At 38.6% G+C, this 19701-nt stretch overlaps 1 protein-coding gene across 5 annotated transcripts in view; it reads left to right on the forward strand.

Moving 5' to 3' along the window:
* The window catches only part of gphnb (gephyrin b), a 536356-nt gene that overhangs the window by 256763 nt on the left and 259892 nt on the right, over positions 1–19701 (forward strand). For all 5 annotated transcript variants that reach the window (XM_060828874.1, XM_060828876.1, XM_060828875.1 and 2 more), the window contains exon 3: positions 8550–8607. In XM_060828874.1, coding sequence (XP_060684857.1) covers positions 8550–8607 — 58 coding nt within the window. The remainder of the gene's footprint in view (positions 1–8549; positions 8608–19701) is intronic.

The following is a 19701-nucleotide window of genomic DNA, read 5'->3' on the forward strand; positions in this document are numbered from 1 at the left end:
GAGCCACTGTTTGTGATGGTCATTGAAATCCCCAATCATCATCTATGCCCTTTACACCCTGACTGCATCTCCCAAGTGATATTTGTTGTGGTTACTTCTAATGGTCAACCACGGGAGTCTTAAATACAGGATTTCAATTATTTATTCATTAGTATACAGGAAAAGTGTGTGTTCTTGGGTGACTTAAATGAAAATACCACAACACAAGAAATTGGTCAATTTGAACATCTTTAGTCACATTTGCAAATCTTGTTAGTATACGCAATAAACAGATGTCTGTGTCACTTGGTACATATTTGTTCACCCAGATGGAGATCGCTTTATTATATCCTAGCCTAATACATTTTGCTTCAACTCTTATCTGTTTACTCTCTTCAACCTCATTGTCATCTAATGAGTGAATCATTTTTGGGCCTTTCTAGAAGGTTCCTGTTGTTCTCAGCTTTTATTCTGTGCAATGTTCACCTGGCGAAGTCCACTTTTTTAACTTTATTGTAAACGTACAAATCGCTGTTTAGCCCTTAAAAGCTAATTCACTTTTCCACATCAATGTGGAGGAGTACTGACTCATCTGCTGAGACAGGGCAAGAAAATAGTATCAACAGAAGATTTCCCTACCCAAGTTTGACCTGATGCCTTGGAAGTTCTTGAAGTCTTGGTCCATGTTGAAGATTCCCAAAGACACTCCGTCATGACTGTTTACTATGTGTTATCATCAATTGTAATTCTGTCCTATCGGTGGGACAGGACATAATCAACAATGGTGATGGAGATTCCTGGCACAGTGGGTGTAAGATACGATTTAGTGAGTTACACTAGTGCATGAATTGCATGATGAGTTCCTTGGACAGCTTTCCCACTTTTGGCACAAAGTTCTCAGAATAAAGTGAGAAGGATTTTGGGAAATCACTAGGCTGGGTGTGCCTTCATCATTTCCCACTACCTAGATCGAGATCTAGTGGTCCACCAATTTTATTACTGAACAGAGTACCTCACACAAATAAAAGAAGTAAACATTTTGATGTAATTTTTTTTAAGTTTATAAATGATTCATCCCTAACCTCTGTAAGAGTTTGGGTTCAGAAGGAACAGAGACTTAAAATAGACGGTAAATTGTCCATGAGCAATTTTTTGATTATTTATGAAAAAGCAGGTTTAGGTATGCTGCATTAACTAAATAAACAGGAAAGACGTACAACCCATTACAGTTGAGGTTCAGTAACACCAGAGGACAGTGAGCACACAGTGTGTTGATAATAGTGCTTTGTGATGGCAGCACACTGCTCTCTAGCAAAGTGTTACTCTACCTTCAGTCTTACTCTTTCACGGTCCATCCTCCATTTGAAAGAAGGAGCTGCCTGACAAGATCATTTACGTGTTTTGAATACCAGGGGCTGGTGATTCACCCTATTTCAGGCACATGCTTAAATGTTCATAACCAACAAATCTTTGACAAGTACCCAAGATACCAGGATGGTCATATCAAAAGTGTCCAAAATGTTAACTCTGATTTCTCTCCACAGATGCTGCCAGATCAGCTGAGCTTTTACAGCAACTTCTGTTTTTGTTTCTGATTTATAGCATCAGCAGTTCTTTCGGTTAATATTACCTACTTCACTATTGATTATTGAGACCATCTATTCACTGAACTATGGTATAAATTAAAGCTCCCTATTTATTTTTGCACGAGTCTTCTCTTTAAAAAAAAAATTTTGTGTCTCATATTTCTCACTTCTTAGTTTGCAGGCTCCGAAGTGCATAGTGTATTGTTCATCAAAGATTGTCCATGGCTGATACATGTCCTTAACTCTTGTCTGGTTTCTTACTTATTGGAGCAAATGATCGTTTTCTGTACCTGGCTGATGTGTTAATAATGGTGGCAGAGCTGTCGTTCTGTATATGCGTGCTGCTGTATGAAAACAATAGAGTTACACAGTTTAGACTTTAACTAATAGTAATGGAAAAATTGTACTGTCAGTTCACTCTGATCTTTCTTGCACACGTTCCCATTAATTAGGCTTTGAAACCTACGTGCTCTGATTTTAGCCAAAAGGGTGGTTGTTCTCATGAGAATATTTCAAATGCACTGATCACATTTTTTTTTCTTTAGTGGCTCTGACATTCTTACCTACATGATGTGAGTTGATATACGAAACACAAATTTTGTCCTCAAACTGCAAGTGACCAAACTTCAAATGAATATAATAAACAAGTAGCCATTACCTCAGAGCTTGGCTAATAATCATATCTAAAGCAATTATTCCCCCTCAATTACCCCAAATAAGCTAATTGTTGAGGAGGCTCTTCATTCAAAAGAGAAGTATTTTCCTAGCATATAGCTTGTTGCTCCTCTCAATGTACATTGTCCCTTAGAAATGTAATTCTTGAAATTCACTGTATTTGGGGTAAATGTAATTATGAGTCTTTAGTTCTTTGTTGTTACTAGACCCTTTGGATGTAAGGCTGTGTTATGGTGCATTTCTGCATTATGGGATTGTTGTTGACTTTCATGCTAACTATTGTACTGTACTACATGATAAACTTAGTGCTGAAAAGATCTTGGCTTTCATTTAGTGTAAGCAGATAGTTATCAGGCCTGTCAGAAATAAGTGCATAAACAGAAGGAAAGCCTTGCACAGACTTGAGTTAATAATCCTGTGCTGTCTGCTTCACACTTTAATGTGGGTATTTTGGAGACCTTTTTATTCAATGACACAATGTTCTGCAATCTTGCTTTCACATTGTATAATTTTCTCCATTAATTAACTAAAATTGCTTAATATAAAGCATAGCAAGAAAATATTATATATGGTACCACATGTGATGGTGTTTAATTGGTGAAGTACTTACACAAATTCTGCTTTAGCAATACCTCTCAGAATATTATTAAACAGGTCAATTGACTTCAATATTCACATGCCTAATAAAGTGAGAACCTACTTTTCAATAACAATTAATTGTTTTTTTAATGCATTATAAATAATACAAACAGTCTGTATGTAAAACTGTTGTCATGACCACAAGTCAGAATTCCAAAGTGCTGTGGTTATTTTTGATTTTATTCCAAAGTGTGTTTTTTTTACAAAGGTGACTGCTATTGAGGAATGATAACCACAATGTAAAAACTACTGTGTGGCACCAGTGAGATGTAACATGTAACGATATCAAAGAAACCTGAAACAGCGTGGACTATAATCTCTGTGACTGCAAACATGAGGTTGACAGCCCCTGCTCAACAGAAAACCAAGCCCTTCATTTTGTGCCTTTTTTACCCCTGGAATAATATGCAAAGACAGATGTTAAATAGTCAGGTTCACCTCCACTGGAGTTGGGGATGAAAACTTTTAAGTGTACTAGCCTGGGTTCGAATATTAATGTCCTGTGATGTCCATGGTAGAAGGACCGACCCTTGTTACCCCTCTGTTGCAACTAAAGACTCTCTCACTCCTTGTGCTGCTGCATTTGAGACACAACACTGTGGATGTATTTTCAGTATACTGACTGCAACAGATCAGGAGGCAGTACTCCACTGTCTTTTCAAGGACAATTAAAGATTGACAGTAAATGCTAGTTTTACTAGTGATGCCTCTATCCTGTGGCGTTATTTTTTAAAAGTTAGTTAAAGGCCATTGGCTGATACCCTTGGCATCAGATTCAGTGACAGGAGGAAGGAATTGTAACACTAGTTTTTATTTATTTACTGTGAACAACTAGTATTCTGGATTTTGTCTAGTCATGCAGTTAATCAGTACTACTTTGCGAATACTATTATATATCTGGCACCAAATTGTGCGTATGTGTCTTTTATTATTGTGGAGTAGCATTAAAACTTGCAGTTACTTTACATTGGCAAGATGCAAGCATTTCCTCAATGTAAACTTCAGCATTGTTGATGTGGAGGTGCCAGTGTTTGGACTGGGGTGGACAAAGTTAAAAATCACACAACACCGGGTTATGGTCCAACAGGTTTATTTGGAAGTACTAGCTTTTCGAGTGCTGCTCCTTCATCAGGTAATTAGATTTCCTTGGGGCCAGTGTTTGCACAGGAGATCTGTAATGTTCGGTTGCTTGATGCACTTGTACTGTTGAAGTGTCACCATTCCCTTGCAGAAGTAATTTTGCAGCAGTATTGTTTTTGATAGTTTTAGTTCATGAGTTCCAATGTTTTGATCCATTTGCCATAAACCCAAAGTCCTATTTGGTGTGAAAGCATACAGAGAAACTGAATGCTTCAATAGTTTAATTAAGTGTGTACAGTACTTATTTCTGATGTACTGTGAGAAGGATACCTGAATTAATACTTCACCAAGGGGAGAGTGGGAAGCAAGCCAAGGGATAATTTGGGGGAAAAAAAGAATTACGTGAATGTGAATGAGTTTTCAGCATAAATTGGCAGATGTTGGCAGAAACAAATAATGTATAATTGGAGGGTGCAGCAGTCTAGTGGTTAGGTCCAGAGACTTGGATTTCCAACTGGGGCATAAGTTTGAATCCCACCATGAATTTGAAATAATTGATAAATAAAAATAAGAAATGAAAATCCGTTATCAGTAATGATAAAAATATGTGGTACTGTAAATCATGAAGCTATTGGATTTTTGTTTTTAAAAAATAACCCAAATGGTATACTCATTTCTTTTAAGGAAGGAAGATGGATTAGCAACAAATTGGTTGATGAGGATAAGAGGACAAAGTAGGATGTTCTTAAATAGTCTGGCCAAGATGTGATTCCTGACCCACAGAAATGTGGTTGACCTTGAACTGCCCTCAGAAATAACTTAGCAAGCTATTTGATTGGGTCAAGCCACTGCAGAGAAGAATATGAGTCAAGCCAAATGGGTTGGCCTGCATTGTGCAAAGCATCAAAATGGGATATGGCAAAGGCACACCGCACCCAATTTACCCTGCTACGTCATCCTCACTAAAACCAAAGAACTTGCACCAAATTTGGAAGCACCCACTCTTTCATACTGACAGAATCATACTTATCAATACTAACATCCCAGGCTTTTCCATCACAGTCCCACACCAGAGTATGCAGTGGTACACTGTCAGGAAGGAGTGGGTCTTGTAATCTTCAGTATCAACTCTATACATAGTTTCATGTCATCAGGTCCATAGGCAAATAAACTTTGTGTTAATTAGCACTCTGCTTCCCTTAACTAATGAATCAGTGCCACTCCTTGTTGAACACTGATTCATAGAATCCCTATAGCATGGAAACAGGTTCTTTGACCCAATACATCAGTACTGACCTCTGAGGAGTATCTCACCCAAACCCATTCCCCATTACACTACATTTACCCCTAACCTACACATCCCCGAATACTATGGGCAATTTAGCTTGGTCAGTTCACCTCACCTGCACATCTTTGGATTGTGAGAGGAAACCAGAGCACTCAAAGGAAACCCACACAGTCATGGGGAGAATGAGCAAACTCCACACAGACAGTCACCCGGGGCTGACATCGAACCCAGGTGCGTGGTGCTATAGGGCCGCAGTGCTAACCACTGTGCCACCCACTTAATGAAATACTGATTACAGCAAAAGTGCAGAATGAGTGATTCGTTGCCACCATTAATGACTGAGTTTGCTGAGTCCTAAAGAGGAACTTTCTGCTACATTAGGCTTGCTATAGAAGTGAGGAGAAGCAACATTAGAGGAAACACTTCACACCTTGACCTCACCAACCTTCCTGTTGCAAATGCTTCTATGCATGACAGTGTTCCATTTTTATATTGTCAAACCACTCATCGTGTTGTGTAGCACTACCCTGCTCTGGGTGAGAGATTCAGAATAGATCTAGCACCTAAAATCTCAGGATCCATCAACAGCAGCAGAACTGCATTCAACTACAATCCAAAATTTCATAGAATAACACATCACACCCTACCATCAAGCAAGTAACTATCCCTGATTCAATGAGATATGTAGAAGAGCATGTCAGGATAACGACCACGTGTGTCTGAAAACTGGATGCCCAATTGGTGAAACTGAGACAGAAATAAGAGTGTGCATAACAGTGAAAGTAGTATGACAGGCACACATCTCTACAATGTCACAATTAAGAGATTTCAAAACTCTGCAGTCCTTTCACATCCAGCCATGAACAGTGAACAGTTATTGGAACATCCTCATCAATGAATTAACCCAGCACAGCCAGACGAAAAACAAGTCTGAAACATTTGCAACCGGAAGTGCTGGGGAATTGATTCACCTGAGCCTCCTCCTGAGGCCCCTCATAGGTCATTGGATATTCACCTCACTGTTTGTCTCATTATAACTTGCCAAAAGTAGGAAACATAATTTTGTGATAGAATGGCAATAGTTAGATTCCTTTTGAAATATTATAAAATTGGTTAAACACATCATTTTGGTTACAAGTTATGTGTCATATTGCATGAGGTCACATAAGGTCTGACAGGAAATAATTAATTTTGAAAAAGAGCACTGTTGATCAATGCATTCAAAATGTGTAAAGTAGTAAATTCATCTTGACAAGAACAGTTGTAAAGCAACTAACGTTTCAATATGTTGCACACCTAAGGTAAAATGGTGCTTATCTAAATGGTCTTTGACAGCTTACATTTTGTTAAAATTACCTCAAAATAATCACAACAGAGTAATCTATCTGAAAGTGATTTTTATGGCAGTATAAACCAGATGAGCGGTACATAACTGTTATGTGACGTTTTCACTTCATTGACAGACCTAAGAACACTCCCTGATATGTGTACTGTTTCAGTGTAGCATTTTCTGGTTTTGGTGTACTTTTCTGATGGTAACTGCTGCTTTGTCCTTGACAAAGGATAGAATCATAATAACAAAAATGTATAGTAAAATAAAGTGGGGATATTTTAAATTTGAGAAGGTTGAAGTGATTCCCTGCTTCCATCTCACATAATAGTCTTAGACTCAGCAAGACCATTTGCAACCTGAGTGTTGTGTTTGACAGTGGGTTGAGATTCTGCACCAGTGCCAAGACTACTTACTTCTACCTCTGCAACATTGCTCAACTCTAACCCTGCCTCAGCTCATCTACTCAAACCCTTCACCATGTATTATCTCTAAGCTTGTCGAGCCACTGGTCTCCAAGTTGACTCACATCTTTCACCCTGTGCCTGTCCAAAATGCTGTGCTAATATTGCAACACTTAAAGTCTCATTTTGCCATCAACAATTTTCTTTCTAAGCAATCTGCTTAGGTTGTGTACAAATCAGCTTTTTTAAAATACTGTGCACTAGCAGCCTCCAAATATATTCAAGGCGCCACAGACTGAAACAAATTACCTGCATACTTCAGATAAAATTAAAGGTTATGTTGCTCGTCACCTCTCTGCTCATTGAGCTTCACTGCCTATTCGTCTAAAAAAGCCTTTAAAATCTTTCTTTGTGTTTTCAAATCTTTCCAAGGCTTTTTCACCCTCTTCTTTCACCTCCACCACCCCCACTTCCTCCCCAATCTCCTCTGTCATCTTCCCAAAGTCATAATCACACAAGATCCCTGCAATCTCTCAATTCTCATCTCTTGTGCATTCCTGCATTTAGTCACTTCACCATAGGCAGCCATGTTTACAACTGTCAAGACATGAAATTAAACTTCCGCTTTTCTCTAACTCACTTTGTTCCTTTGAGAAATTTCTAAAATGTACTTTTTATCAAGCTCTCAGTCATTTTTCTCCATTTCTTCTTTGGGCCACTGTCAATCACTGTCATAAATAATGTGACTCTGCATTGGGGCACTTTATTAAACAAAATATGCTGTGACCATGTAAGTTGTTATATACAGTTGATTATCTTGATCAGTAATTATTTATAAATGGGTAAAGAAGAAAAATGCTTCTGTACTAATGCAAGAAATGATTTGAAAATCCAATCCTTATTAGTCACTTGGGAAAACATTTCCACCAGAATAATTTCATCGTCTCAGAATTATTATCCGTTGTTTAGTTTCATGCTGTTTCATTGTAACTTTGTGACAGTGAGGCCCCTTTCAATTCAAATTGTGTTGTTTTTTATTTCAAAATATATATTTCATCTCTTTCAGCATTGTACTGGCCTTTTTATGCCACAACTTTCAACAATGTTTTGCTTTTTGCTATTCTCTTGCTAACCTATTATGACACTTCACTTTTCCCACCCATGAAATGTTTTATCATTGACAAATATCCCATTCCTCTTTTCAGCTAAGTATAACCTGGTAAACTTCTCTGTTCTTGTCAACATCACAGTTGACCTCTGTGTTTAATCTCATCTCATCCATTGTAACTTCAACATGTTAACACTGCAATGTATTGGCACGATTTCTTCTGGTCTTAGGAAATATTCAAACAGGCAGGTTTCTCCAAAATAATGTGAAGGAAAGCATCTATGTCTTGACAATAATTTGAAATAAAATTTGTACTCATTGTGGTTCAGCACGCTGGAAACACATTGCTGTATTTGAATGTTTGACAGACTCAGTACACCACTTGAGTAGCTAATTCCTGCAGACTTTGTAAATGATGCAAATGCAACTGGACTAAAATTTCCATTTCTTTCTTTTATAGGTTGGGAGGAACAGTATCTGCGTACAAGATAGTACCCGATGAGGTTGATGAAATCAAGGTAATTGCCTACTTTTACTCATTTCTGAAAATCTTCAACTTGTCTCCTATTTTTATGACTCCATCTCAATGATCTTCAAGAGTATAAAACTTATCATGTCCACTATGTTAGTCCCTTTAGTTCAAATTGAACAGTACTTCAATATAATAACCCATTTTAATAACTATACAAAATAACAACTGGTCCCTGTTCCTCTTTGTTATTGAAGATGTTGACAATTGGCTATATTTGATTTGTTCAAGATGTTGAAAAGATGTACAGATTTAGATCCATGAAAGTGATAACTTTTTGTAGCTATTCATTGGGGTATACTCAATTTCATAACATGACAATCGTTTTTCTGCACTTCAGTTTTTGTCAGCAGTTGTTGATTTATTGTGCAGGTTAACATCTGACTTTAAGGTAACTGGCCTATGCTTTGTCCTGTTCGCGTTTTTTTCATGATTCTCTAACATTTCAGATGTGTTTTGTCTCTGGCTCCCTCAGGGCATAGCCCCAATTCTTTAGAGAAGTCGTGCAGATTTTGTTTGCCAGAATACAGTGTTTATTTACACTAACTTTAGATTAGAAATTGTTGTGATCCTTGATATTGTAACCTGTCAAGGGACCAATAACATTTTTTTTAAAGTAGGGAGAGTGCTGGATCAGGGGATCTACTAAGGGAATAAAACCACAAAATCTATGTTTTGATACAAACAGCAATAAACTTCTCTGCACAACGTTCTAACAGTAATACAATCTACAATAAATGTGCAACCTATATTGAAGCACCCAGAATTGACATGTGGTAATATTACTAATAGAATGTTATTGCACACCCTTATGCATATCAAGTAACAAATATGATCAGTCAGATCCTGCAGATTTTTTGGTGTGATTCCTTCAAGATGTTAGTGATACAGTAGGTCGTCGCATCTCAGTAAAATTCACAAGGGATTAGAATTCTTCACTTTTGCGGATCCAGCCTTTAAAGTCCCTCTCAAGCTATTCATCATGGATCACCTAAATGACTGCTGCCATGTTAGTTGATCACTCTTCATTTATTGTCTATGTTCCCCGGACTCCAGAAACTGCACTCCAGTACTTACTCATAAGCACAACTCCAGCTTTTGCTTTAACCATTATCTAGTTTCTCCAAGTTAGAACTACCCCTAGATTTTTTTTCTTCAGCTCTAATCTTGCTCAATTGCATCAAGCACATACTGCAAGTGGGCTTTTCAAACACTAATCTTAGCTGCACTGAACTAATAATGACACATGGCTTTTTCTAGTCCGTCACATCTTCTAGACCCCTTATGAAACCTTCACTCCAACCTCCAGATGCCTACTAATGCTTGGAAAGTTTACGTGAGTTCTGAGATGACTGACTTCCAACAGCAATAATCACTTTCCTGTGCCAGATATGACACCAACCAGTGGAGAATTTGTCCTGATAACCACTGATTTCAGTTTTTCTGGGGCTCCTTGATGCCACACTGAGTCAAATGTTGCCTTGATGTCAACGGCCATCACTCTCATCGCACCTCAATGGAATTCAGCTCTTTTGTTTGTATTTGAATCATGGCTATAATCAGGTCAGAAGTTGAGTGGCCCAGACAGAACCCAAACTGGGAGTCATTGAGTAAGTTATTGCTAAGCAGGTGCTACTTGATAGCACTGTTGATGATCACTTGACTGATGATCCAGAGGAAATGGAAGAGATGGTAATTGGCTGGGTTGGATTTGTCCTGCTTTTTATGTACAGTGCATACCAGTGGCAAATTTCCACATGGTTGGGTAGAAGTCAGTGTTGAAACTGTACTGGACGAGGGGAGCAGCCAGTTCTGAAGCACGTCTTCAGTACTATTGCAGGAATATTGTCAGGAATAGCCCTTGCAGTATCCCATGCCTCTAACTCTTTCTTGATATCACATAAAGTGAATTTATTTGGCTGAAGACTGGTATCTGTCATGCTGGGATCCACTCGAGGAGGCAGAGATGAATCATCCACTTTGAACTTCTGGCTGAAAATTGCTGCGAATGTTTCACCACTGTGTTAGATTCTTCCATCATTGAGGATGGGGATATTTGTGGAGCCTGTCATCCTCCAGTGAGTTGTTTAATTGTTCACCACCATTCAGAATTGCAGAGCTTAGACTTTATCCGTTGGTTGCGGGATCATTAGCTCTGTCTATTACTTGCTGCTTATGCTCTTTGGCATGCAAATAATCCTATTTGGTGGCTTCCAAGAAATGAGAATTTCTAAAGTCTTATAGTCAATTTACACCAATAACTTTTTTTTGAAGTTGCCCAGCAACTGAAGTTAATTTGATCAATATTCTCAGACATAACTTCAGATCCAGTACTACCCACAAGTTCATCATTACTTCCCACACAAACACAGATGCAAAATGTATAATTACTTTTGTAGATTTTTGATTATCAATCAAAAACTGTGAACCATGATAAACGCGTGCTGGCTTCCAATTGTTTGTTCTGAAAACTGAATATCAAAAAATTTGACGAAATAATGCCCCCTCCCATATATATGAACACTATATAATTTAACATTGATCCAAACAAAGAAAAAATTCTGCATGTGGAACATTGTATCTGATTAAAGTGCACTTTAGGAAGGATATCAAGGTTTTGGACATGGCGGAGAGGAGATTTGTGAGAATGGTACAGGCAATAACGAACTTGAATCATGCTGACACTAGAGAAGCTGGGTTGTTCACCTTGGAGCAGAATGGATTGACAGAAAATTTAAAATAGATGATCAAAATTATGAAGGGAGAGTTTTAAAAATGTAAAGAGAGAGGTGATCATTTTACTGGAGTTGGGTCAGTGGTCCAAGACAGATTTAAAATAATTGACAAGAGAATTAGAAGCAACTTGAGGAAAACTTTTACACAGCAAATCATTATGCTCTGGATTCCACTCAAGAGTACTGAAATCAGATTTAGTAGTGACTTCCAAAATGAGGAAAATACTTGAAAAAGGCAACGATTGCCTGGGAGTGGGACATGGATGAATTGCTCTTCAAAGTGATAGCAGAAGGGCACTCAAGGTGGTCTACAATCTTCAATGTTGCAGCTAATCTTGGGCAATTCAAATGTTCAGTCAACTAGTTTCATGGCATTTTACAAAAACTGTGAAACATGTTTAATTTTTGATCTGCAGAAACCATAATAATTAACCAAACAACCTCAAAGCGTACTGAAATCAGATTTAGTAGTGACTTCCAAAATGAGGAAAATACTTGAAAAATACTTTTAAAAGTAATTAATATTATTCTTCAATTATTCCTGATTTTTTTTTTTTACACAGGATGAGGAGAGAATGATCTAGTTTAACTTGGGCTTAGATTTCAGACAATTCAAAATTTAGTTCATGATTAACCTTTCTTTTTGTAGGCATTCTTTGTGCTGCAACCCAACAATCTGCGAGAATATAAGATTGAGGACACACTCACATCCAAGGGATATCTACATTTGCATGTTCTAAAATATTACTTACATTAAATGCTGACAAGGAATAGGGGCAAGAATAGTTGAAAGGATAGTTCACATGACACTGAGGAGAAGTTGAAAGGTGACAGGACAAGCAGTGACACCGGAAGTCAATGATGATGTTACTGCTGGGAAGGCAACTGAAACACACAAGTTCTGGGTTAGTGAGAATTCAAGAGAGATTAGATACCTCTGCTGTTAGGCTCCAAATACATCATCAGGAGTTCCTCAGGGTGGTGTCCTAGGCCCAACCATCTTCAGCTGTTTCATTAATGACATTCCCACCATCATAAGGTCAGAGGTTGGAGTGTTCACTGATGACTGCAAAAGTTCAGCACCTTTTGTGACTCCTCAGACAGTGAAGCAATCCATGTTCAAATGCAACAAGATCTGGGCTGTGACCAGTGGCATTAAAATTAACACCACACAAGTTGCCAGGCAAAGACCATCTTCAGTCAGTGTTAACCTAATTACATCCCCCTCCTTTGATATAGAAACAGCGTGTACTATCTATAAGATTCAATGCAGAAATTCACCAAAGCTCGTCAATAGTATCTTCTAAACCCATCACTACCATCTAGAAAGGCAACAGCAGCATGGGAATACCATCACCTGCAAGTTCCTCACCAAGCCACACACCATCCTTACTTGGAAATATACCACTGTTTCTTCATTGTCACTGGTTCAGTATTCTGGAATTCTGTCCCTAAGGGCATTGTGGGTCAGTGTACAGCACATGTATTGCAATGGTTCAAGAACGTCGCTCACCATCACCTTCTCAAAGGAAACTAGCAATGGGCAATATATGTTGGCCAGCCAGCAACATCCATGTTGCACAAGTAAATTCAAGATGGAACATTAGGAAGGACAGCAAAGCCATTTAATTCATTTTCCATTGTTGGTCCAAAAATGGTGCAGCTGGCATAAAAGAAACCCTTCCTTGTTATGTAATTGAAATGTTTGCCCAAGTTTGTCATTCTGTTGATTTCACTCAAGTTCCATTACTCAGTGTATTCTTCCCTGATTGGGTCATGTTTCTTGCATCTCCAAAGTAAACAGAACTGAACAACAAGCAAAGGACATTATCTTTCCCAATTAATTTGCTTCTGATCTACTGCAGCAATGAGAAAACCGTACTTGATTAGAATTTGAATGGTCATTTGAAACTTGACAATAACTGGCTATCTTACATTACTTAAAGGAAATCATTGCTGAGTCCATGCTTTAGGTCTCGGTTATTTTACAACCTCACAACTGCTTCATTCAGTATTATGAATATTTGCTGAGAAAGGAAAATTTTATTTTGTACTAAAAAGATACTTGTCTACTGAGATGGAAACTTAGGGACAGGAATAGGCCATTTACCCATTGAAGAGTGTGTGAGGTTAGAACTGTATGGATCTGACTTCAAACATGAGAGCTGAGAATAAACCATTGTCTTGAAGAGTAGATGGAGATTTAACATGGTTATCCAAAAATCTTGACTAGTAGCTTTAACATTTTCTGCTCATAGACTACATAACCACGCAAGCAGTGTATTCTGCAAGACCATTACATTGAACATAGGAAGGAGGGCAGGGTACTGTATTGTGTACTCCATTTCTTGTAGACGTCTTGGACGGGTGTACTGGTATGCTGTGGACCACGATCAGACATAGTTTGTTGGGGAACACCAACCATACCAAGCAAGGTGATTAATATCTCAACAACTGTTGCACTTCTAGTGTTTTTAATTCATCTCACAAAAGGGAATTTTGCACGTAGCTGTATTCTACTACAATCTTGCACCACTGCTCAGAAGGAATTTTATGTGAAATGAGAGGATCCTTCAATTCTTGAGGTTGATGGAATTGGCACATTTCAAGTGGCTTGACCAGTTGATTGATGTCATGTCAAAAGACAGATTCACATGTTAATCACTTGTGTTTTTTCTACAACTATGCGACCTATGTTTATATGACTATATTTATCAGTTCTCCAAACTGTCCATAGAAGAGTCATCAAATCACTCTTTTAATCTTCTAAATCCCAGGGAGTATAATCCTAGTTTGTGAACTCTCTTTCATCACATTTAACTTTTCGACATAAAAATTGGATCTTTCAACATCAGAGTCCAGAGAGAACCTGAAAGAAGATGTAATAAGAAAACAAGTTAAAGAATTGGCAAGAATCAAAATGGATCAGTACGGTCTCACATAACAGTTTGGCAGTGGTACCTGATAGAATTCTGCAGCTATATTACATAACTTAGGGAGTCTTTTTGAAGTACTGATTTGTTGCAGGTTATTTTTCACACTGGATTCCCTGAAATATTTGTTGATATGTAGCAGTCATACTGACTCTTTGATATTTGATTTCTTGCCGTTGTCTTATTTTAGTTGCAGGAACATATTATTTATTGCTGTAAAAAGAGATATGCTATTGCAGTTTTTGTCTGAAACTCACCAGGATAGGATTGTAAGAATATCATAGGGAACAACAATTTATATTACATAAGAAGCGGGCACTGATTGTTGGCAAGCAAATTCTGATTTGTCAAGGCATTGCTGTGGAATGCACCAGGGAACAGTTAAATTCAAACCGTGCGGGTTGACTCTGATTGGTCAAGTCATTGCCATGGGGAGCAAAGCGGAGAAAGGCTGTCTCCCAAAAGTTTTAGTTTAAACAAAAAGTGCCATGTCTGGACATATTTTTTGTGTTTGCAAAGGGTAGGCCTTATAGCATGCATAAGGGAGCCATACAGTAGGCCTGACCAACAATCTTAAATTGATTGTTAGTGTAATTCATAATCAGAATTATTTAGCATGTGTCATCCAATCACACATCTCACCTAAGATGCACAGTCAGTTCTGCTATAATGCAGTACTTCCATTCTTGTGCAATCCAGTGTTATAAGAAAATCGCGAAATAGAAGCACCACTTAAACTAATGGGGCCAGAATCGTGTTATAATCAATCCATGCTTTAAAGTTTTGTGCTTTAGAAACAGTGTCCCCAATTAATTGGTCATATTATAGCGAATTCTTGTTAATGAAATGTGTGTTAAAGCAGAATGGCCTGTACACTGTATTCTCTGAGTTTTAAAAGTGCAAGCTGATTGCAAATGGTCAGTGCTCTATCTATTGTGAACAACAGAAGAAGCATGCTGTATGGTATAATTTACCAATTGTTAGGGTTTCCTATATAGGTGGCATCATGCTGTCACTGAAATTCATATATAAATATAATGGTATAATAATACTGAACTTGAAAGAATAAAGTAAGGTAACTTTGACCACTGGATACAGACATCCAGTGTGAATATCATGTATGAAGCTCTCCAAGAGATAATTCTGTTATAGTTTGAAACTAACTACAGAATGTCCCTGTGTCATCCCGCTTCCCCAACACCCCCCCCCACCCTCCCCCCTGCCCCCCGCTCCCTCAGTTGAAGCAAAATGCTCAGAGACAGTGTAGTTTTACCTCCTTCATCTATATTCTGGGCTCTGGAGGGAAAGAGAATGATCACCCATGTGTGTACAGCAACATGAGTTCACGGTCTTCTCTGGAAGAACAGTTTCTCAATGAACTACATAGTCATTTTACAGGGAGGAGCATCCAGATAAGGCAATGTACATATTAATTGGGTGACCATTACATTCAGCAAGCATTAATAGTAAAGATTAAGCCATTTGCTGTTACACATTGAGTAACTGGCTTCACATAATGAATACTTTTCACCTTGTTAACTGACCTTGCATACTGAATGCTACCTCATCTTGTTAAATGGCTCTACATAATGAATGCTTTTCCACCTTGTTAACCTTTACCCTTGCCTCCAACACCCCATTGTTGACTGTAAGTTCTTATCTGATCTGAGTCATGCTCAGCTGAACATCTTGTTTCACAAAATTCAGAACTTAACTCTTTCCCTGCCTGCTTGTCCCCTATACACATTCTCACCTGGAATGCAAAAGGGTTGCATTCTGGACTCTGTTCACAAAGTCAATTTTTACGTAAGTCCTAGCACAATTCAGGACCATGGAGAGCAGTTGTTCATAAGTGCAGGAAATGTCTGTATGTCAGATCTTTTACTTTTGAAACGGTGTTCAGGATCTAAGTCATAGGTATAAATGTTCATAAGTTGGATGTTCGTAAATTGGGGATGCCTTGCACCTTTTTCAATTTGAGCCCATGTTGAAGACCAGAGGATTGCAACTCTTGGACTCTGGACCTTTCCCCTCCAATCCTCTTTGGGGAAAAGTCAGAAAATCCAAGGAAGCTGAAAAGAAAGAATTCATACAGAAAAAGACCCAAGATCACCTGATCAACCATCAAGTTGAAGGACGACTGTCACCTTACAGACAACATTGCCACATTGCTGCAACAATCAAAAGGATTCCGAGGAAAATAACTATGTACTTTGTGGTCTGGACTTCTCGTCTTCAAAACTTGGTTTACCCAGCATATGTTCTTTTACTCCCGTAATATATGTATTAAACTATTTAACTTTTGTCTGACTTAATTGTGTTTGAATGAGTATGTATAAATGTTTGGGAATTTGAAGGGATAGAGTTAAAGTTGCATAAATTAGAAGTCATTTTTACAGTCTTGTTAAAATTACGTATACTGCAATAAATCAACTTATTTTATTCTGTTGCAGAAGGAACCTGACATGAATTGCTTTTATCCAGAATACCACTCAGTCTGGCAAATTAGCCAGTCTTGGTGGTCTCATGGGCATTTTCTACATTTATATATTTTGTGATGTGGAGCATGTTTATTGCACTCCTTTCCTAGTTAAGCTGTGACAAATGTGGCTATTGATACTGCAAATTAAGGTGACCATTTAGCATGGATGGGCAACATTAAAACAGGAAGATACCTAAAGAATGGGTCAAACAGTTAATTAAATAAGATAACATCCTTTTAAACTAGAATCAGGGCCATTGAAAATAAAAATAACCTCACTGATAGGGTAGCAGATGTTCCACAGGGTTTGGAGCTGAAATTTCTTCCATTCACCATATGTATTAATGCAAAAAAAGTCAAGAAAGATTACAATCCAAATTTTCAGAGAATGTTAAGTAAGAAATTAGAAATAGAGACAGTGTAGAATTGTGCTCTATTTTCCACTGAAATTTGCACAATATCAGATTTTCATAAAGTCTGTTTTCTGCTAGAATGCCATACACTTTGATATCTCCATGTTTCTGTCACTCCTGTGTATGTTTCTATAACTCCCTCATCCATGCTGAAGTCCACAGAATGCAAGTTTCTTGCAGCTATGCAAACAACACTCTGGTGTTGATTTATTCCCAAAGATTGAGACTGAGAAAACTGCCTGATAGCAGTTGTTTCAGAACTGAAAGAGGTCCTAAGCTCTGTAGTTTTATTTCTGTAACTTTTCAACAATATTTCTTATGATGTTTGTCAGTGAGGCTTTGGTTAAATTTAACCAAAGAGTGTCAGTCTCTGAACCAGAGATTTTTCAGATAGCCTAACGCTCCTCCTTTGCCACCCTTTCCTCGCATCCACAAAAGGAGAAATTGTTGTAGTTCTGTGAGCTCATTCCTGTTTCCTGGTGCTTATTTTCCTTTGTGCAAAAGGAAGTGATGTGAATCACTGAATTGTTTTTTGTACACAGATATAAAATCTGCCTCTTAGCTTATACTGCAAGTGCTCTGTAGAATCATTGAATGTTCACACGTAGAAAGAGGCCATTGGCTCATCACTAGATCTTTGAAAGAGCTATCCAATTAATTCCACTATCCTGTTGTACCCTCATAACCCTGTAATTTTCTCCCCTTAAAATGTTTTTCAAATTCCCTTTTGAAAGTTATTATTGAATTTGCTTCCTCATTAAAACTTGCCTGTTTAAAGTGTCTTGCCAACCATAATAACTTGCTCCATAAAATTTGTGTTTTCTGTCAATGGAAACAATTTCTCCTTCCTTGTTTTATCAAAACATTTAATAATTTTGATGACTCCATTAACCTTCTTTGCTCAAAGGAATACATTCCCAGCTTCATAGGCCTCTGCCTATTCCTGAAGGTACCTGCATCATAGGTACCATTCTGGTAAACCTTCTCTTCATCCTTTCCAAAGCAGCGATGTACTTTCTAAAGTATGAAGTCCAAATGTGACACAATATTCGAATTGAAACCAAATGTAACTTCCAAAAGATTTGATGTAAGCTTTTGCTATATGCCTCCATCTATGAAGCCAAAGATCCTCTGCACTTATTTTTTAAACAACTTTATCAATTTAACCTGTCTCCTTCAAAGAACTCTGAATGCAGACCCACCAGGCATTTTGGTTCCTGCACTTGGTCTCCCAAGTGGATAAGACCATAAAAAGCTGATAGAATGCTAAAATTTATTGCAAGACATATAAAATATGTAAGTTAACAGGTAAGAAAGAACTTATAGAAAGCTATTCTTGAAATCTATGTGTCTCACACCTTTTTCTCTCCCTTGCTAAAGGGTTTCATAGTATGCTAAAGACCACCCTCTTGAGTTGCTATCATTTTAGACTGGGTTTTCTGCATATGTTCATACTGTTTCGTTATACTGACCCTATGTATTGTCATTCCCTTCACACTGTCTATACTACAAAGTGTCCAGCACAGTCTATTGGTTACCACATTCCATGGATGACACTTCCCTGATTCTGTGTAATTCTTATTGTCATTTGCGGCTGAAGCTCAGTTCTATGACACTTGAGTCTAGATTAGAGTGGTGCTGGAAAAGCACACCAGGTCAGGCAGCATCCGAGGAGCAGGAAAATCAACATTTCGGGCAAAAGCTCTTCATTAGAATAGAGGCAGGACGCCTGCAGAGTGGGGACATAAATGATGGGGTGGTGGCGTGGGGAGAAAGTAGCATTGAGTACAATAGGTGAATGGAGATGGAGATGGAGGTGATAGGTCAGAGAGGAGGGTGGGGGAAGGTAGCAAAGCGTACAGTAGATGAATGAGGGTGGGGATGAAGATGATAGGTCAGAGAGTAGGGTGGAGTAGATAGGTGAAAAGGAAGATGGGTAGGACAGGTCATGGGGGCGGTGCTGAGCTGGAAGGTTGGAGCTGGGGTGAGGTGGGGGAAGGGGAAGGGGAAAAGAGGAAACTGGTGAAATCCACATTGATGCCATAAGGTTGAAGTGTTCTGAGGTGGAAGATGAGACGTTCTTCCTCCAGATGTCGGATGGTGAGAGAGCGGCGATGGAGGGGGCCCTGGATCTGCATGTCCTCGGCAGAATGGGAGGGGGAGTTGAAATGTTGAGCCACAAGGCGATGGAGTTGATTGGTGTGGGTGTCTCGGAGATGTTCCCTAAAGCGCTCTGGTAGGAGGCGTCCAGTCTCCCCAATGTAGAGGAGACCGCATTGGGAGCAACGGATACAATAAATGATATTAGTGGATGTGCAGGTAAAACTTTGGATGTGGAAGGCTCCTTTAGGGCCTTCGATGGATGTGAGGGGGGAGGTGTGGGTGCAAGTTTTGCAATTCCTGCAGTGGCAGGGGCGGGTTCCAGGATGGGAGAATGGGTTGTTGGTTGCGTGGGCCTGACCAGGTAGTCACGGAGGGAACAGTCTTTGCGGAAAGCGGAAATGAGTGAGGAGGGAAGGG

Source organism: Hemiscyllium ocellatum, chromosome 8 (assembly GCF_020745735.1).
Source record: "Hemiscyllium ocellatum isolate sHemOce1 chromosome 8, sHemOce1.pat.X.cur, whole genome shotgun sequence".
NCBI classification, from domain to species: domain Eukaryota; kingdom Metazoa; phylum Chordata; class Chondrichthyes; order Orectolobiformes; family Hemiscylliidae; genus Hemiscyllium; species Hemiscyllium ocellatum.